This window comes from Bactrocera latifrons, unplaced genomic scaffold (assembly GCF_001853355.1).
Source record: "Bactrocera latifrons isolate USDA-ARS-PBARC rearing strain unplaced genomic scaffold, ASM185335v1 scaffold_266, whole genome shotgun sequence".
In the NCBI taxonomy this organism is placed as follows: Eukaryota; Metazoa; Arthropoda; class Insecta; order Diptera; family Tephritidae; genus Bactrocera; species Bactrocera latifrons.
Genome location: NW_017536252.1, coordinates 307,825 through 327,194, shown reverse-complemented (window position 1 = coordinate 327,194; position 19,370 = coordinate 307,825). Strand labels below are relative to the sequence as shown.

General features: G+C 36.5%; 3 protein-coding genes across 4 annotated transcripts in view; 1 reads left to right on the top strand and 2 right to left on the bottom strand.

Moving 5' to 3' along the window:
• Positions 1-4,869, bottom strand: part of LOC108969806 (bifunctional arginine demethylase and lysyl-hydroxylase JMJD6-A) — an 11,196-nt gene extending 6,327 nt beyond the window's left edge. Inside the window, exon 1 of the mRNA XM_018934743.1 lies at positions 4,639-4,869. Coding sequence (XP_018790288.1) covers positions 4,639-4,869 — 231 coding nt within the window. The remainder of the gene's footprint in view (positions 1-4,638) is intronic.
• LOC108969798 (peroxidase) overlaps positions 1-13,498 on the top strand; it is a 54,385-nt gene extending 40,887 nt beyond the window's left edge. The window contains exons 3-10 of the mRNA XM_018934727.1: positions 5,528-5,607; positions 7,593-7,683; positions 10,482-10,870; positions 10,935-11,108; positions 11,385-12,315; positions 12,376-12,654; positions 12,769-12,868; positions 12,929-13,498. Of these exons, the coding sequence (XP_018790272.1) occupies positions 5,528-5,607; positions 7,593-7,683; positions 10,482-10,870; positions 10,935-11,108; positions 11,385-12,315; positions 12,376-12,654; positions 12,769-12,868; positions 12,929-12,979 (2,095 nt within the window). The 3' untranslated portion in view covers positions 12,980-13,498. The remainder of the gene's footprint in view (positions 1-5,527; positions 5,608-7,592; positions 7,684-10,481; positions 10,871-10,934; positions 11,109-11,384; positions 12,316-12,375; positions 12,655-12,768; positions 12,869-12,928) is intronic.
• A 1,309-nt stretch (positions 13,499-14,807) lies between these two features.
• On the bottom strand, positions 14,808-18,763 carry LOC108969800 (eclosion hormone). 2 transcript variants are annotated; one of them, XM_018934730.1, is made up of 3 exons: positions 18,696-18,763; positions 15,623-15,756; positions 14,808-15,558 (listed from the first exon to the last, which is right to left on the bottom strand). In XM_018934730.1, exons 2-3 carry the CDS (start codon positions 15,738-15,740, stop codon positions 15,374-15,376), a joined length of 303 nt encoding a protein of 100 aa, XP_018790275.1. In that variant the 5' UTR covers positions 15,741-15,756; positions 18,696-18,763; the 3' UTR covers positions 14,808-15,373. The 2 variants fall into 2 exon arrangements, with proteins under 2 accessions (XP_018790275.1, XP_018790276.1); XM_018934731.1 differs by lacking the exon at positions 18,696-18,763 and adding an exon at positions 15,861-15,915.
• Positions 18,764-19,370: the final 607 nt, after the last annotated feature.

Genomic DNA, 19,370 nt, shown 5'->3' with positions numbered 1-19,370 from the left:
GCGCTGCCAATCTATGGAACTTGTGCCAAAAGCAACTTAAATCTTCTCTGTGCTCCATATCACGCAGCGGTGCGGAAAAGTTTACGGGCCTTCACCACCACCCCCGTCGACAATATTCTAACTGAATCTGGACACCCTAGCATAAATGAGAGAATCGAATACATGATTGCAAGCCTTATATACAAAATTTTATGCTGCAATAACAGCCACCTCTTTGTCGAAATACTTAAAGCTTCCAATCGAAAGTATCTTCCAAAGCGGCTCTCAGCGATACACCGTGTACTGATCACTGCCAAGAAATTAAACCTATCAGTTAAACCAACTCGGAAAGTGTATCCAAACTACCCGCCTTGGCTGCTGTCAGACTTATCAATTGAAACCCGTTTACAAACATTTCAGAAGCAAAACACCTTTCCACAACTTTACGCGCAAAATTTTCTGGAATATAAAGCTGAGCTAAGTCAAAAAGCATTCAACTTTATTTTTACCGATGGTTCGAAAACCAAATTTTCAACCTCATTGAAATATTTCTAAATTTGCAAGGGCAATTTCTGCATTTGTACTGACAGTCGGTCTTCCATTGATGCCCTCTGGAAATTCAAAAGGGACAGCATTCTACTAACCCACATCAGGGATTTGCTAATTAAACACAAAAACAAAATTAAATTGATGTGGATTCCTGGCCATTGTGGCATCCAAGGCAGTGAACTAGCTGACTCTGTTGCGAAGAGTCTTCATAATGACCCAGTTATCTGCTTTCACACTTTTGAAAAGGCCGATTTGTCGAGACATGTACGGCAGTATATTAACAATAAATCCTTACTAAAGTGGAAAGAATATGTTTACCATTATGCAGATATTAATCCAACAAAAATTATTCTTTTGTAAAACCAGCTGATGGCCTTGAGCTAGTGCTGTTTTTTTTTCTTGTTTCCTGTATATTTATTGTACTCTATCTATCTATGATAAACGYTGCGTTGACAGTTCCGGTGCCAGTACGGGGATTCTGTAGCTATTGCAAGATTGCATGAAATGCAAAAATCCTAAACAAAAATTAGCAAGAGCACGAATACACCTATTTGTAGAATCGGAAATATCTGCGAGATGTATGTGGGCATGTGACAGCTAACACATGGTTGCAATTATTTTGCAACACCTCGTAGCATGAAAGTGGCTTTTGAATTGTCATATTATGCAGCCATTGCATATTATGTTGTGACCGTGTTTTGTCGGCAGAGGTTGGCGCATGCTTTGAAATTAAAATTTTTATGAGGGTGGTCAAATTTATGTGGAAAATAAAAAAATAGAAATTTACTTTTTTCTACAAATGTATTTTATATTTTAAGACTTAAATAAATATTGCATAATGTTTATTTGTCAATTAAAAAAAATGTAATAGGAACAATTCTATTTACATATGCAAGCAAATATAATTAAAATATTAACCATACATATATATACATATGTACGTGTATAATTACTGTTTCCTTTGTTTATGTTTCAAATATTATTTTGCTAAATTGCGGTTTACGCAACGTAACAGAAAACATGGGGACTGTCATTTTATCTTTGCTGCCATCATATGATCGATGCTAAGCATGTACATACTTGTTGCCTCTTCAAAATTTTTATGGAAATGAAAATTGCTCTGTCAAACCTCCAAATGACAGTATTGCTAGAAAGGAATGGCATGAAATATATTTAAAAATCAATTGTTAAACATTAAAAGTAATTAATCTTCATTGGCAATATTGCTAGCAATCCATATTTTTAGCAATTTTAAATTGACACCTAGGCAGTCCCTTAAAGGGATCCCTTAAAAATCTCTGTCGTCAAATTAATCCTACTCGAAACAGACATTAAAGCCAATTACCAAAATAACTGTCAGTGATATTAGTTGAAAATTTGGCAAAAAACTCACGAAATGGCGGTGCCTTAGGTTAGGTTAAGTTAGGTCAGATAGCTGATCATAGATCGCACGTAGACTAGATGTAGTCCTTTGTGTAGCTATTGAAAACAGAACTCCCGTGTTCGGACTTAAGAATCGGAAAAACGCTTAGAAGCCAAGACAAATTTGCAAAAGCGCTTAATTTCTACGCCGCCAGTTCAGTGTGATGTCTATAGGTATGCGCACCCAAGTGATTAAGTCTTGATCTCCCAAAAGCGGGGCAGTCAAGAAGGAAGTGCTGGCTAGTTTCTACCGCATCTTCTACCCATCACTACCGAGAGGCTGGCTTTACTGAGGGCAAAGAGATCATTAGATCTCCTGCGATTTATATTGGGCCAAAAGACTTTTGTGACCACGCAGGTACTAGTGCTGGCCCAGCATTGACCAAGCAGTCGCGAGACCCAGCTGTCCAGCAGTAGAACACAAGAGGACACAGGAGCACCGACCCGTTCCCATTCTGCCGATAGCGACTCTAGGGTGCCTTTCCTTGCCAGCTCATCACCTTCGCAGTTACCTGCGATTCCGCTGTGGCCCGGAACCCATACAAGTCTTATAGTTAAAGCTCTAGCCGCCAGAGAACGTGATAACAGACACTCCTCGACCAACCCTGAACGCACCGTGAATGAGTTCAGGGACAGTATCGTCGCTCTGCTCTCTGAGTGAATGGTCACTTCTCTTCTTGCACTCTCCGGAGCAGCAAATCTGCTGCCACCTTGATGGTTGCGACTTCCGCCTGGAAAACACTGCAATAGTCGGGAAGTCTGAAGCTGGATTTAATGGAGAGCTCCCAACAGTAGATGGTGCCTTATCGTGGTGCAAAACCCAAGAGTTGTCGATCCACTAAAATAGTATCCCTTGTTAACAGTTTTGCCGGTCGAAATGAATTCGGATTGCACACCTTGATAATCGAAGAAAATCGTCGAACTAACATTGATTTTTGATACGCTTTGACGTGGTTTTTTCGGCTTCGGCTCATCTTTGGCACGATATTCTGCCGATTGATCGTCCGTTTTCAAGTCGTAAGCATAGATCGAATACTCATCGTCGGTAATAATATGTTTCACGACATCTTTATAGTCGGAGAACATTGTTTCACATACGTTTACTTGATGCTGTTTTTTGAAAAAAAACTTAAGTGTTTTGGACACAACGTTCTTTCTCTTTTTTGAAAGGCCATATATTCTTTATAATGGTTTTCACTGATCCTTCCGTTACTCCAACGATGTCAGTAAAATCGCTGACTGTAAATTGTCGATTAAGAACAAATTCCTTTATTTTATTGACGTGTTGATCTTCAGTTGATGTTGATGGCCGATTGTCGACTCATTATACACAACATTGTTGATAGCGACAATTACCGACCAGCGTCAACTAATTTGATGCAAACGGTATGACCGACTTTGATTCAACTCAAWTCATATCAGCTTAATGAGTTGCGACGGGTTTTGAACCAGACCATGTGTTATTGAACGGAACAAAAAATATTCGGATCGTGCAACACGGTAGGACTTCCCATTAAAGCTTTTTAAGTTAGATTTTAACAGGTTTGGAACGTGAGGCTGAGCGTTGTAATGCAGCAGAATCACTTTTTCGTGCATCACCCGGTATTGAGGTCATGACGATCTTAAGTTCGTTCAATCATTCCCCGTGCATGTAGTCGCTTTGAAATAGCACGGATCCTCATTTAGCAATATCTTCAATTCTCTTCTTCGAAATTGTTTGTGATTTCTTAACGTGTACGGTTGTTAATATCGAATTGGTCATCTTTGAGGCAACGAAACCAATCACGGCACATTATTTCACTTGAGGCGGCACCTCCGTAACGTTCTTGGATTCCCCGCTGTGCTTTAGCCGCCTATTCCTTTGACTGAAAGATGGGAATCAACACTTCCCGCAAATGACGATTATGTGGCACAAAATTGGACATATTCGTATACAAAGCACAGTTTCTTCAAATGTTTAGGTTAAGTTTATCACGTTTCGAATTTTTGGGCATATTGAAAACGATCACTACTAACGGCTGGAGCCATCTATTGACAAACATCGGGATCGATATTTTTGTTAAAAATTTAGCTATAGGCACTAGGGTCCATATTTTCGGCATCTGACGCGCTTTTAGATCGATTTCGCAGTGTAACATACTAATACCGGTATAACCTTATTATCTACCGAATTTACTTAAAATTGGAGGAGGAAGTGTTGAGCTATTTTGATTACTTTAGGTAAAGCGGTTTTGGAGATCTGTATTGATAGGGCACGACCAACCAGGACGTAGTTATGGTCTGATTGCGTGTGCAAAAATATTTTAAACTACAGGTGCAACCGCATCCGTGATCTTCAGTGCCAAACTCACTTTGTCACATAGTTTAAGCAATAGTAGTTCTATTTACCATACTTGCAAGAAATCTGTGTTCCAATTTATACCAAAATATCTGAATATTTAAGCAGGTGAATTTTGCAATGGCATATGCACGGACGAATAAATTAAATTAAATTAAAAAAATCATTGGTTGAAAATGGCGATTATACTACATATCAGGGTATTGGATAAATTTCAATTGTGCGGAATTTAGGATTTTTAGATGGTGCACAATAATGCGGACTTTTCTATCTCTGTATTGTACCATACGTTTACAAGTTTGTGTTCTCTGGTTTGAACATTTCATTGCCTACACAATACTTGGGCATACCTTTGAAGACATTTCCTTACAGAAATAATTGTATCCATAAGCCGTGAGAATAAAAATCAAACAAAAATTTAAGAATTTCCATCGTTTACTCGCATTTTCACATTCATTTTCACACAAAACTTTCTGTACACAACTGAATGCTTTCGGATCCAGACACCTTTCCTTGCACTTTACTGCCAACTGCTGCAACTTCAACTTCGCGTCGACTTTACCGCAAAACATTTCGCACATAAACACTAGATAGCGGTACAACCGAAGCGTTACAATTCCAAAGCACTACTGTGATCAGGATTAAGGAATTTTTACGCCATAGTGCAATGGTAGTAAGACAGACCATTGCTCTATATGCTAGTGTCGGCATTTACGCCCTCAAACGGCAATAATGTGATTATCAGCTTCCTTACAGTCCTTCACAATGGGAGGGCATTGCGTATGGGTATGCACAATTGTATGTGTCCTGTCGTAATTTATATTTTCATCAGTCTGTTGTCGTTCAAGACATGCTGACGTAGGCATTGAACTCTCTTACGCACATATGATATATACTCGGTTTTTATGATGTGTTTCCCGCCGTTTTGTGCTGTGGACTTTGCGCGTGAGTGTCCTTAAACGATAAGCAAGCAACAAGTTGATTGGATAATAAAGAATAGATGAATTGGGTTACTAAAGCATGTGATGAAATGCAATTATTAGTCGATTTGTTCACGGCTATACATATTGGTGGATTAATGAAATAAAGTGGGTATTTTAACACCCTCGATAGATTTTATTTTAATTGGAAACCGTTAGTATAATGTATATATTTCTAAGGCTGGATAATTTACATACATAAGTACTTGTGACTATGTTTTCAATTCAGTTTTAATTATTTATTTTAACTATTTTGCAGAAATCCCTACACAGCAGATAGCACCTGCATTACCTATGATGCAGTGAACGCCGCCTATTTGGATGCTCGAAAGCGAATCCGTATGTATCGTATTTAAACAATTGTATCCTTTAACGCTCCCATATATTTATATATAAAGGTATATGTAATTATTTGTTATCTACTGCAATTAAAATAATGTTATATTTGTAATAAGTAGTTATAGCTGTAATCCTATTGTTTACACATCAAAATTGGGATGTCATCTAAAAGTGAACGGATTTATCTAATTATAAGAAATGCACTTAGCACGCTAGATAATTAAGACCGAAGCTTTTGTTTTTAGTTATTATGTCCAAAATTTTGAAAATCCAACTTTGAAGAATATATTTTAGGAGTACAAAAGGAGAAAACAATATTTGAATATGTTTTCTTTTTGGATACTGGGAATAAGGTACACCAAAGTTGAAAAGTGGGCAATTATTTTASGTGAAGGTACTGCACACTTTTTGAGTTCCATTTCCTTCATTATTAAAAGTACATGAGACTGTTCATTCATACGGAGTTATTAAATATGAAGCAAGTTATTCTAACTTGTATAGATAGTCACATAAATATCTACTTTTATTATTGTAAAAAGTAACCGTTATAAAGTTGTATAAGGGATTTTAATTTGTATGGTTATCTTTATATATATAAATCTTCTGACCGTGTGTTTGTAATTGAACTGCTTCTAAACGGCTGAACCGATTTTGATGAAGTTTTTTTTGTGTGTTCAAGGAGATTCGAGAATGGTTTAGATTCACAATTTGATCCACTTGGAAATGTTTTTTGGGAACTAATTTTTCATTTGTAATTAATTGGTAATTTTGGTATGTTTTACATTGGATCCGATAGACCGCGCTACCATCGCAGTATCCAATATTCAAACCTTAAAAGGCGACATCTGTAGACCAATAGCAAGTTTTCATAATGTGGACAGGGTTTTTCGTTCTTAAGTAATAAATTGGCTGATTAAGTACATCTATGGGTAGCCATTACATTTTTTTCATACCTGTTAACTATTGGAGAGTACAAGAATGCATAACAAGCGTCGTCAAGGCTATGCGGATACTTTATTAGATTATGGGCGTAGGACGCAAATGCATACATACCAAACCAAACGCGATATCTAGAATAATAATATAGTGGCATAACTGAAGTGTAGATAAAAACGTCTATTATAATTTGAGATATAGAGAAATCTTTTGTACGCATTGCATGAGCAGTGAAATATTTTAACGGGAACGATGAAGTATATGCGCAAAATTTCAAACTAATCCTTTCTAAAAAATTATGAAATTGCTAAATATTGGGAATGGTAGAATAGAACTGCAACAAAATACGCAGTGCAATGGATTAAAACTGGCTCAGTAATCATTCGATGAATAGTATACCACGGGCATCCCAAAMGACTGATGACATAACCTTGCTAGCCGATTTTTCCACTAGGCTGACTGTCGACTCGACTCGATTGATTGCACTGGTGCACAGCCCAAATTCAACAGTATTTTCCCCCAAAAACCAATGCTTTCTTAACGCACGATATACTTTCTGATTAATTTTTTTGTAAAGTAACACAAGAATTCACCAAAAATGCGATATCTCCTTAACTAAGTTATAATCTAAATAATAGAAACCATATAGATGATATTAGTTGTACTACCTATGTATTAGCAAGGGTAAAACGTGGACGGGTCTTCTAGTTAGTTTCTATAATTCGCTCATTTTAATACTCGCTTCTTTCAGAAGCTTTTTGAGTATTTCGTTTTGTGAAAACGACATTCATCAATCAAAAATGTGTTCTGATGCTGAAAACAGATAAAATCGGTTCGATACTTCTCCTAGCCACCATACACCGAAAATACTTAACTTACTTCAAAATACTTGTCTTATTTTCTCGTGTTAATGACAACATGAATTCTTGTTACTAAATTTTAAATCTTTATGACTTTTTTACACCAACGCATGTTATGATAAGACTAAAAGTATGCATTTATACATAGGTCAACGTAACTGGATATTCTAAAATATTTTTGAATTTCAGATGTGGCGCAGCCGAAAGGTGATTGGAAAACGGAAGAATTGGCTACAGTCGGTGAGCTGCTGCTGGACATTTCGATACAGTTAGCGAGAACGTAAGTAGTAAATATTCGTAGTTATTTTACATATATATAAATATTTATCAGTATTCATACAAAATGCACTTGTCATTAATGAGTGAGAGCGTAACACCAAAAACATGAACATAAACTCAATTTTTTGCGATTATTCATTCACAACAAATGTGACAGAGGAACAGAAATATCATTGTATGGTGGTTAAAATATAAGTAAATTAACATGCAACTTTCTAAAAAATTAATATTATAGTATTTGTGTATAAATTTAATCGTTTATAGATATGATAGATTTATCTATTGATCCACATAGATAGATGGTAATAGATATACACAGAATTTCTATTTTTGGGTTATACGAAAATTCATAAAATGTTTTGAAACAAATTGTCCATCATTTATACTCTAACATTTGAAATAAAATAATTTGCCAATTTTTTGTCAATACTGATACTGGACTATGTGCTTATTAAGTAGTTATCCAATACAGTTGTTCATTGATTATTGAACGTTTTAAGTAAAAAATAAGCAAGTAAGGATGGGCTAAGTTCGGGTGTCACCGAACATTTTATACTCTCGCATGATAAAGTGATAATCGAGATTTCAGGCGTGGTTGTGAACCGATTTCACCCATATTTGGTACATGTCATCAGGGTGTTAAGAAAATATTATATACCGAATTTTTTTGAAATCGCTATAGTACTTCCTGAGATATGGTTTTTGGTCCATAAGTGGGCGACGCCAAACCCATTTTAAATTGTTAAAAAAAGCCTGGATGCAGCTTCCTTCTGATATTTCTTCCGTAAAATTTAGTGTTTCTGACGTTTTTTGTTAGTCGGTTAACGCCATTTTTGAACTGCATATGGAAATGCCTAAAAGAAACGACTCTATATAGTTTGGTTGACATAACTATAGTAGTTTTCGAGATATGTACAAAAAAGTTAGTAGGGGGCGGGGCCACGCCCACTTTTCCAAAAAAATTACGTCCAAATATGCCCCTCCGTAATGCGATCCTTTGTGCCAAATTTCATTTTAATATCTTTTTTTATGGCTTAGTTATGACACTTTATAGGTTTTCGGTTTCAGCCATTTTGTGGGCATGGCAGTGGGCCGTTTTGGAGCATCTTCGAACTTAACCTTCTTATGGAGCCAGGAAATACGTGTACCAAGTTTCATCATGATATCTTAATTCTTACTCAAGTTACAGCTTGCACGGACGGACGGACAGACAGACAGACATCCGGATTTCAAATCTACTCGTCACCCTGATCACTTTGTTATATATAACCGTATATCTGACTCTTTTAGTTTTAGGACTTACAAACAACCGTTATGTGAAGAAAACTATAATACTATCTTTAGCAACTTTGTTGCGAGAGTATAAAAATAATTGGGAGTAGAGTAATCGAATTTCTCAATTAAGCTTCAAACGTATTTTTTTTTTTGTTTTGCAAATAACGCATATTGGCAGCTAAGATAAATATTTTCTGTTTAATTATTCTCTATGTTATTCTCTTTTCCTTTTTATATTGCCATATAAGGAATTGGTTAATTGCATATTTTATACTTAACGGTCAGCTGCCGGCCACACTTCAAACTAGGTTAATTTGATAATTTTGCAACATATACAGTTAGGCAGCGGTTCTGCGTTTGCGAACGGAAGAATAATTTGGCTCGACACTGCCATTATCATTTTCCAAAAAGAGTCAGTGCGAAAAAATCGCTAAATCTTTAAAAGCGTAAAAGTTTAGCGATTGGCCTTAAGTCGTTAACTTGAAGACTCAAAAGATGTTGGTTGAAATGAAAAGAGTAAATTTCCATTAATGTGGGTGGCAATTCAATAGAATTGTATCGATATACATATGTATTATGCTGTAATTTCTGACAAATTGTCAGCGCGCAATACTGCGTCTAATAATGCTATTGGCAATCATTGGTAATAAATACAGCTATGGCCAAAATATTAGAAATATCGCGTCTGTTCATACTATACTATAGCAAACATACATCGATTGGATTTACATGGCTACTGAATTATGCTTGTTTATTAAACTGTATGCTAATCATTTCATTTGATTTACTCGTATGTAGAATTAAGTACTACAATAAAATAAAAACATATTTCGCTAAAAGCGCTTACTAATTTGTGGTCCTTTTAATAAGGCCCATGCAATTGGAAAAATTTAACTTCCCAGCATCGACTTGGTATGCTTGAAATGTCCAAGCTAAAACGTGTATTAAGTGTGTCCACTTTTTCGGGCTGTTTTCGGAATAATTCAGGTAAAACCATTTTAACAGCACGGTAACACGTTATTTCTCCTTTTAGTCACTACTACAAAAAGAATGCTATATCTACTTAAATACTGCAAAATATTTAAATTTTGATTTGTCCCGAAACATTAGACGCCATTGAATGTTTGCTCCAATAAGATCATCTACGATACGTGATTTCGAAAATTTATTTTCTTTTCAATACAACGTTTATTTGCGACTTGTCCGAAGCTCTTATTTACGAGAGTRTTTTATATGTAGATCGGTTGTCGGCACATATATTAGTTTCAGTGAAAAATATATGCAGTTTGCACATGTTTCTATTACCTTAGGCATATAAGTAAGTTCATAGTACACTATATTACCATGTGAGTTTGACCCATTGCATTCGTTTGGTAATTTGTTGCTTATGCATTATTGGTATCATTCGCCCTTTATGGCATTCAGGTGTATAATGTGTATATTATGATACATACAAGTATGTATGTATGTATATTCAAAATTTATATGAACTTTTTTCTATATTCTCTTTTTCTTTTAAATTAGTTATGGCCTGTCTTATGAAGAAATTGAGAAAGGTCTGCCCACTATTGACACATCGAAAACCCTCATTCGTGATGTGTGCCCACCTTTCTTTGCGGGAGTTGAGTGTCGACCGGGAAAATATCGTCGTTTTGATGGGCTGTGCAATAACATTGAGCGTCCCACTTGGGGCGCCACCATGGCGCCGTTCCAGCGTCTGATTGGTCCACTATATGCGGATGGTATAAATGCCCCACGCATTTCAGTGACCGGACATGATTTACCAATTTCCCGTATTGTTTCGCGTACAATGCATCCAGATGATGGTTATCACGACCACGCTGGCACCGTCATGGTGATCGCTTGGGGACAATTCATGGATCACGATTTCACACTTACGGGTACACCGCTGGGTGAGTTTGCTGTTTATACTTCTTGATGTGCTTTAGATTTTATTGATTTTCGTTTTCCTCATAGATCCTATCAATCGAAACGATCCGGAAGAGTGCTGCAAACGTCCACTACATCTTAAGCATCCATATTGCAATGAGATTCGGGTTCCAGACGATGACTATTTCTATCGGCTTTTTAATGTGAAATGCATTGATTTTGTACGCGCTTTCCCATCACCACGGCCCGGCTGTCGGTTAGGTAAGCATTCGTTACGATTTAAAGCTTCAATCTTCTCATGACGAGACAAAGTTTTAAGAATTAGCTAAGATAGCGAAGGGAGATACAAAAATTTGTATTCTTATATTTCTTAAAAGAAGAAAGTTATCTTGCGAAATTCTTGACCACTTTTGAAGTTCGACTTGGCAAATATTCCATTATCGCAAAACGTTATGCTATAACAACTAAATTCTACTAAACGAAAATGTGAATACTAAATTTACCAACACATTAATTTAATAAATAATCTATTTTCAGGGTCGCGCCAACAATTCAATACACTCACTGGTGTGATTGACGCCAACACTGTATACGGTGTTACGGAAAAGTTCGCTCGAAAACTTCGTACCGGCTATGGTGGTTTGATGCGTATGAATCCCGTCTTCCAAGAATATGGGCTGAAGGATTTGTTGCCATTGAAGCTCGACATACCCGATGAGGGATGCACGCGCCCGAACAAAAGTATGTTTTGCTTTGAAGGAGGTGAGATTCGGGTGAACGARCAACTAGTGCTAACCTGCATGCACACATTGATGGCGCGCGAACATAATCGCATAGCGACCGCATTAGGCCAAATCAATAAACATTGGGATGATGAAACGATTTTCCAAGAAGCACGCCGCATCAATATTGCTATTGTGCAACATGTGACCTATAACGAGTTCTTACCGATATTATTGGGCAAAGAGGTGATGGAGAAGTTCGGTTTGGTGCTACAGAAGGATGGCTACTGGGATGGCTATGACTCCAAAGTCAATCCTGGTATTATTGATGCTTTTGCTGGTGCTGCATTCCGTTTTGGACACTCTTTACTACCCACCGCCGTAGAGCGTTGGTCTAAAGCACATAAATTTATAGCATCGAAACGTTTATCGGATTTAATTCGTCGCCCGTATGACTTGTATCGTGCTGGTGTGCTAGATGAATATTTTATGGGTTTGATGAATCAAGTGGCGCAAGCGATGGATGACTCAATTACACAGGAGGTAACGAATCATCTCTTCAAAAAGGAGGGTGCACGATACGGATTAGATTTAGTGGCGTTTAACATGCAGCGTGGACGTGAATTCGGTTTGCCTGGTTATATGGAATTCAGAAAGTTCTGCGGCCTACCCACCTCGTCGTCGTGGGAGGAAATGTTTGGTTCAATGCCAAACGACACAATTGTTCGTTACGAAAGTATTTTTGAGTAAGTGCGAATTTCTGTTTCTTTATTTTTTTGATATATTGAACAGTGTTTTACTTTAAGACATCCGGCAGACATTGACCTTTGGTCGGGCGGTGTTTCAGAGAAGCCTTTACCGGGTTCTATGCTGGGACCCACCTTTGCATGCGTTATCGCAACTCAGATGAGTTACTCTCGCCGGGGCGACCGTTTCTGGTATGAGCTTCCGAACCAACCATCATCTTTCACTCCCGAACAATTACAGGAATTGCGAAAGGCCAAACTATCACGCCTTATATGTGACAACACCGATCTTATCGACACCGTACAGATTTACCCTATGGTGCTGCCAGATCATGAAATGTAAGTTGATCTCCAAATTATTTATAAGATATGCAGACCTTATAACGTATTGATCTATTAATTAACACCATCCTTCTATTCTACATTTTTCTAAATATATTCGAATTGTTTTAGTAATCCAAGGGTGCCTTGCAAGAGCGGCATTATTCCATCAATTGATCTGACAAAATGGGCCGACTACTCTAGTGCCGAAGTAGGACATCAGCCTGTATACGTAAGAAAAAATTAAATTAATATTTTATTTACTAATCTGATATTTAAACCCTTTTTTCAGAACTTTATTAATGAAATACCTGACACATTGCTGAATTTCAAGAAAAAATAGACTGGATAGCTGGATAACGAACGAGATGAGGCAAACGTTGATTTAATTTTTCAAATTTAACGTTAAGAAAAACAAGTATAGAGATTTGGAACGAATAGCGCTATTACATTTACTTTCTTCAATTTCTACATTCAAAAGCAAATACTCACTATTTATGTACAATACATACTTATTATACATTTATAGGTACCAACCTTTCTAAGTCACTTTGTTGCCTTCCACTAGAAAATAAGTGTCAAAATGTTTATCATATTCATACATGTATTGCTTATATAGCAGCTTTATGGTTTTCTCACGTCAATCACCTACAAATTTAGAACTATTTTGACCACGTGCATTTTCAAAAATTTTCAACAGGCATTTCGTCATCTCGATTCATACATTCATATATGTATGTACATAATTATTAATTTTATGGTTATTGTTATCTCAAATTTCCTTCGTACATGAATGTTTGTGTAATTGTTTTTATTTTTGTAATAACCATGTACATATTTAATATAAATAGTGAAATTAAGCGTACACACATACATATTGCATAAAGATTGTTCTTCATTTACAAGTACGTATCAAGTGAAATTTAATATATGATGAATTTGTTATAATCTGTGTAAAAAATAAATGAATATTTTGTACAATTATTATTACAATTGGTAGTATATGCATACCAGCTGCGCCAGTTCATATTGAGCTTTAAATGATGTACCAAATTTTTTCCTTAAGAGTGAACATAGAGCTATTGAATTTGTATTTCTGTATTTCTGCGCTTCCTCACAGCGCCACCTGTCGTTATGTAGCGAACGTTCGATTCGTGGGCAATAGATGGCGCTGCTAATGGTACACTGTGGATGAATAAAAAGTGTACTTCCGTTTTAGCGTACCAAATATCAGTCAATTCTTTGATAAAGTTTTCAGAGGTTCGATTATTTAGTAATTAACAAATGATTTCTTTTTGTTTATTGTAGATAAACAGTTTATCAAAATTCACCATAACTACATGGACACCAAGATAAACAATACTAATTATTAGGTGAACAAAACATAAAAAATCTGGACACAATGTGAACTTAGATTGTTGTCTTCCTATCCCAAATTATTGGAATATTTAATTTTATCCCTACAATGCGGTGCGTGTATATTCAATGGCAGTTCTGGTTTCAAAGGCAAAGCAAGTTCGGAAAAGCGATGCTTGCTAAGAAGCTTAAACGTGTTTAAAAAGGTTCTCTCTAATAGCACAGAATGCCATTTTACACATGTCACTCTTCCATATAGGTGCCAGGTGCATTTCTGCCAAGGTCACGCTCAGGGAAGGTGCGTACATGAAATAGCCGTAGGATAATCGTCTTTCACGAATGCGTCAAAACTTTGAAGGAAATTTGGTGGGAGCAGAGGTTTAGGCTGCCTATCCACTCTAGCGTTTTCCTGATTGCATCGGATTGGGAACAAGTTTAGTTTCAGTTGTGTACTTGCGTTAGCTGATGCTGGTTAACAACTGGCAACTCTGTGCCTTTTATATCCCTTAGGTTCAATGCAGACCGCAGGGGATGGAGCGAACTTCAGATTATCGCAATAGTAGGAGCTCTTGCTGGGTATTGGTGCATATGCGGTAAGGCTAGCTGTTAAAAACGTCTCTTCAATACTTTGCATTATTTAGCAGTATTGAGAATTAACAGAAGACTATTTCCTTGCCAGGTGCCTACTTATTCCCAATGCATACATACAAATTTAGCGCTTTAATCAATTGGATTTTGAAAATTACAGTTTTATTTGTTTATTCTTTTCATATTATTCCGTTGCAAGTTGTACAATATTTCTATTTACTCTATAATATCCAAAGAAGTATGCATGCGCATTTATGCGTTTACATTTATATATTATAAATGGAACTACAAATTGGGACTACTAAACTACATATGTAAATATAATACCACAAATTATTTACTTAGGAACTTTATGATACCGCGTGTCTCAGAACTATTTCAGTGGGTCATTCTTATATCCTCATGGATCCACATGAGGTCGTCACAGCTTTCACCATATTAATTATTTTCGATGAGTTCATTTCGCATATCAAATAACTTCAATAAAATATGCAAATCACAATAAATTAAAAATAAATAAGCGAATTTATGTTCGGTGGTATAGTTTGCGCGTTTGCTGGCGGTCATATTGGCAATGACCTAAATTAGACGAGTACGTCACGCAAACGTTTCAAGTCAAAGTTCAATACACACAAAATTATATACAAAAATACTTTAAATACGCAGTCAAGCTCATGATTTTAACACGAAACAGTGTAAGGTGAGCAGTGGCGGCGTGCAGCACAGAAGTCAGCGGCTTAGAGAGCAAGTTATGGCGGTGGCAGCGAAGCGGATGCAGTCGCGGTCTCACTCTTTATTCGAGTGCGTTGAGAAAGGGTGCAATAGAGCCGATGTCCTCGCAGTCTGGAATGGCTTTGCCCTTGAATTTAAGACAGGACTCGGCGCAGGTCTGACCTTGAAAGTAGTCACCAAACATTTTCTTACATTGCGCGCAGTTGTTGAGGCAGATCTGAATGAAATCGATGCCGGACATGGTGTCTGTGGACAGAGAGCGTAATATTATAGTAAGCAAAATAAATTCGTATATGTGCTTGTAGACTACCAAAGCGTTTGCCGTAGTGTCCAATGGATGGTATGCCTTCAACGGTCGACGAAAACACCGAGATCAGAACAACAGCGATGAAAACAAAGGCAACGGTCGATTTGTTGATGGAGAACATTTTTGTTTTTAGAAAGCTGGTGGAAAAGAAATTAGTCGTTTTTGAGTTTTATGGATGTTAATCGGTTTTATTATTTTCATATGATATTATATGTTTTTATATTGGACTTAATCCGCTTACATATGATTGTTTCGTATTTTCGTATATTGATCTATTACCAAACTATAGGTATAAAAAAAATAGTATATCAACCGTTGGTGGATGCTGAGGTGTCTGTTACACCTGCACAGTTTTTAATCAAATAATTTTGAATTAAGCTTGGCGTTTGCTTTTAATCTCTCACACGAATGAATTCGATCTCCCGATTGACGTGCAGACTTAACGAGTTAACAGCAGCTTTACGCGCGTTCGCGCCAAATTTGCCCGAGACAATCGAAAAACAAAAGCATAAGAAATTCGCACAAGCAACAGACAACAAAGCGAAAAAGCACCGAATCACAATAACTTAGCTCGTGCAGGCGCAGGGGCGGCCTTTTTTTGTATTTCAGTCAACACGCTTTTTTAAAGAACTATCGTATCTAAGTGAACAATCAGATGAGCGGATCAAATAAAATGGAGAAAGAAAATAATGACGTTCTTCGGGTGAAGAATATATCACTATAATATTCATTCCGTTTTCGTTCTACCATCCATTCGAAACCGTTTAGTTATCAAAGAGAGATATACTATATAAATAAGAAACTTATCGGTTTCACCATTTAAACTCATTGAACAGTCACAATTTATTACTAACTTATTTAACGGGGTCATGATGCCAACACACAACCCTCCAAATTGTTTCGAAAATGTGTTCTTTTCAAACCCGCCACTGAGTCTGTTCGCCAGGTAAGAAATGGGGTTTTCCTAAATTTAGAGGAAAGAAATGCTTTCGCTAAAAGAAGGAAGTGTATGCCATTTGTATGGAATATTTTCTGTAGCCTAAAACGGTATATTTTCTGTTGGTAGAAGGGAATTTCCATACAAGCGCAACCGAAAAAAGAATCAAGAAAAATTAAGTAAATGGAACAAGCTTCTCGCCATAAGCGCACTTTATCAATGCTTTGTAGTCAAGTACTTCTACGAGTACGTCTGTCCGCTCGTGCTTCCCTGAAGAAATGTGTTCCGCGCAACCGCAGTCGCAGTAGTAGCAACAAATGAAACCGGCAATTGAGCAGGAAGTGTAAAATGCCGGCAATAAAGTGACAGCTTCTTGTTGCGAATAAATTCATAATTTGCATTCACTCTTACAAACGGCACATACACATACACACGCATACATCTTTTAACGTGTGATTTGTACTCTTACGTATTTTGTGCATACATTTGTACACACATTTGATATGGGCAGCTGTAGGAGTGAATAAAAACGGATGGTTACTCGAGGTTCCAATATAAGTATGTATGTTGATAGCTACATACTTAAAGGCATTTGCGACTGGCACTTTTGCGCATGTCCCCAGGGCATTTTTTAAACTTCACGAGTTGTTATCGCTACGCACGCATAATCGGTTTCTGCAATGGCSCTAAAGGCAATTTAAGAGGCGCGTCACTACATGTTAAGCAATAATTAAGCGGATATATCTTATACAAGCTTGTGGCTGGAGCTTTTGTTCATGAGCATACGCGAAATATGTTGACGTATAAATATTTATGTATATATAATATGTATACATATTTGTATATACATATATTTTCATAAACGAATTTACTTGCATCCACGAGTAGTGTGCGTAACACAATTGTTAACTTAAATATACGTCACAACGCATGCGCTAAAATTGCTTCGGTATTTACAGGCGAATGATTTTAAAAATAACTTAATTATTATGCGCATTTCATTAGCACATTTATTTATTGGAATCTGTCTGTTCTGAATCGAGTGTATGAGGCACATGGCTACTACTCAGCATGCAGTGATTTCATCCCCTAAGTGATGAAGGGTGAAAGTTTTAGAAAGTCTTATAATAGTTGCTGCTGTGGAATGTAACTGTTAACATTTAGTATTGCTTCCATTCGACCTCAGCTAGCTGCTTTTTGTGACGTGCGTTTAGCAAATGGATGGTTATGAAATTTCAAGCCATTTTCGAATGGTTGGTAGTGTATATGAGAAGCTCTTGCATAACGACATAACGTTATACGTTTTTCTTTGATAGGTATTAGTCAGAGATTGAAAAATAAGCGTGGTCCTGCAGAGTATGACTATATTGGTGCCATGGACAAAGAGAAGAAAGAAACATATTTTTTAATGAAAAAGTCAATCTGTCKAAAAGCTTGGCCAAATACCTGACAGTAACAGGTGCCGTTTAATTATGGTTGTTATTTTAACATTGAACGTTTCGATCTGGTTTTTCAACAAAGTGAGAGATTCTAATGTTTATTTTAAAGTTGTGTACATGTTCAATATAAATATACATTCTATATCAGATCATATTCTGTCGGGAATTAAATTTCATATAAATCTAAAAGACGCGGCGTCGCGTATTTGTGACATACATATACATATTGATATGCACATACATGAATAAACTTTTTTTTTCACAATTATTTTATATCAATGGGAAAGTAGGTGTACATATGCATTAACTACAAAAGTGACAAAACTCAAAAATTTTCAAAACGAATTTTTTTAAAAGCGTTAAAATTTAACAGAATTTACAAATGGTTAGGATAACTGATGTTTGTTTAAGATTGAGAGACTTAGGCTCTTTACAAACTAGCGCCAAGTRGCGAAATGCCTTTATATGTGTTGAGCACGCAGCCGTTGATTTCATGTCACGGGTTATTTGGATTTTCATTCACTCTTTTAAATACTTGCACTCCGGCATGTTTATAACCAAAAAACATACACAAACATGCTTATATTATATAAAAATAGCGGTGATTGCAGCCCTGCAACGACCACATCTTTTTCTTTTACTGACTTTATTCAATTTCGAATTCAAATTCGCAAGCGGTTGGCAGCCAGCCTTTACTTACTTGACTTGACACTGGATTCAAAGTAATCACAAATATTTGGTGCAGTTCGGAGCAAATGCTAACAAGTGTTTGATAAAAACTCGCGTTGACGACTGTTGTCAATGATACTTAGTGTTCTGGTATTTATACAAAATCTCAGCAATTTGAAAAATAGTCAAATTACAATTTTATTACATTACTCAATTTAGTCTGCTAAGTGTAAAGATACTTGCATCGGTTAATTGCCTTTATTTCCGTTGAGTAGACCGACAGCGATTGGATGTGGCTTTTTAAGTGAAATTCTCGGCAGGACAAGAAGGGTGCATTTCAGCAATTATTTGACAAAATATTAGCGTGTAGGATATGCTGAAAACCCTATTAAGTAAATGTTGGTGCATTACTCTTTCACATATAAAGCTTTCTCTCATATATCATGTGCAAAACACAAAGTTTGGCAGAATATACATTTGTGAAAAAGGTAAGCATTACTTATGTATGCATATAGCTCCACTACGTTAATTAGAAACATGTAGGTGATGCCTAACAGTAAACTTTTATTAAATTAAATACCCCTGTTTGTGCCAGATCCGATTCTACCTCTTGTGACGGGTCTTAGTAAACGCTCCTCTTCGACTGACACATACTAAGTAAAAAGAATTTGAAATCAGTTTATAAGTTATAAAACAGAAATTTATG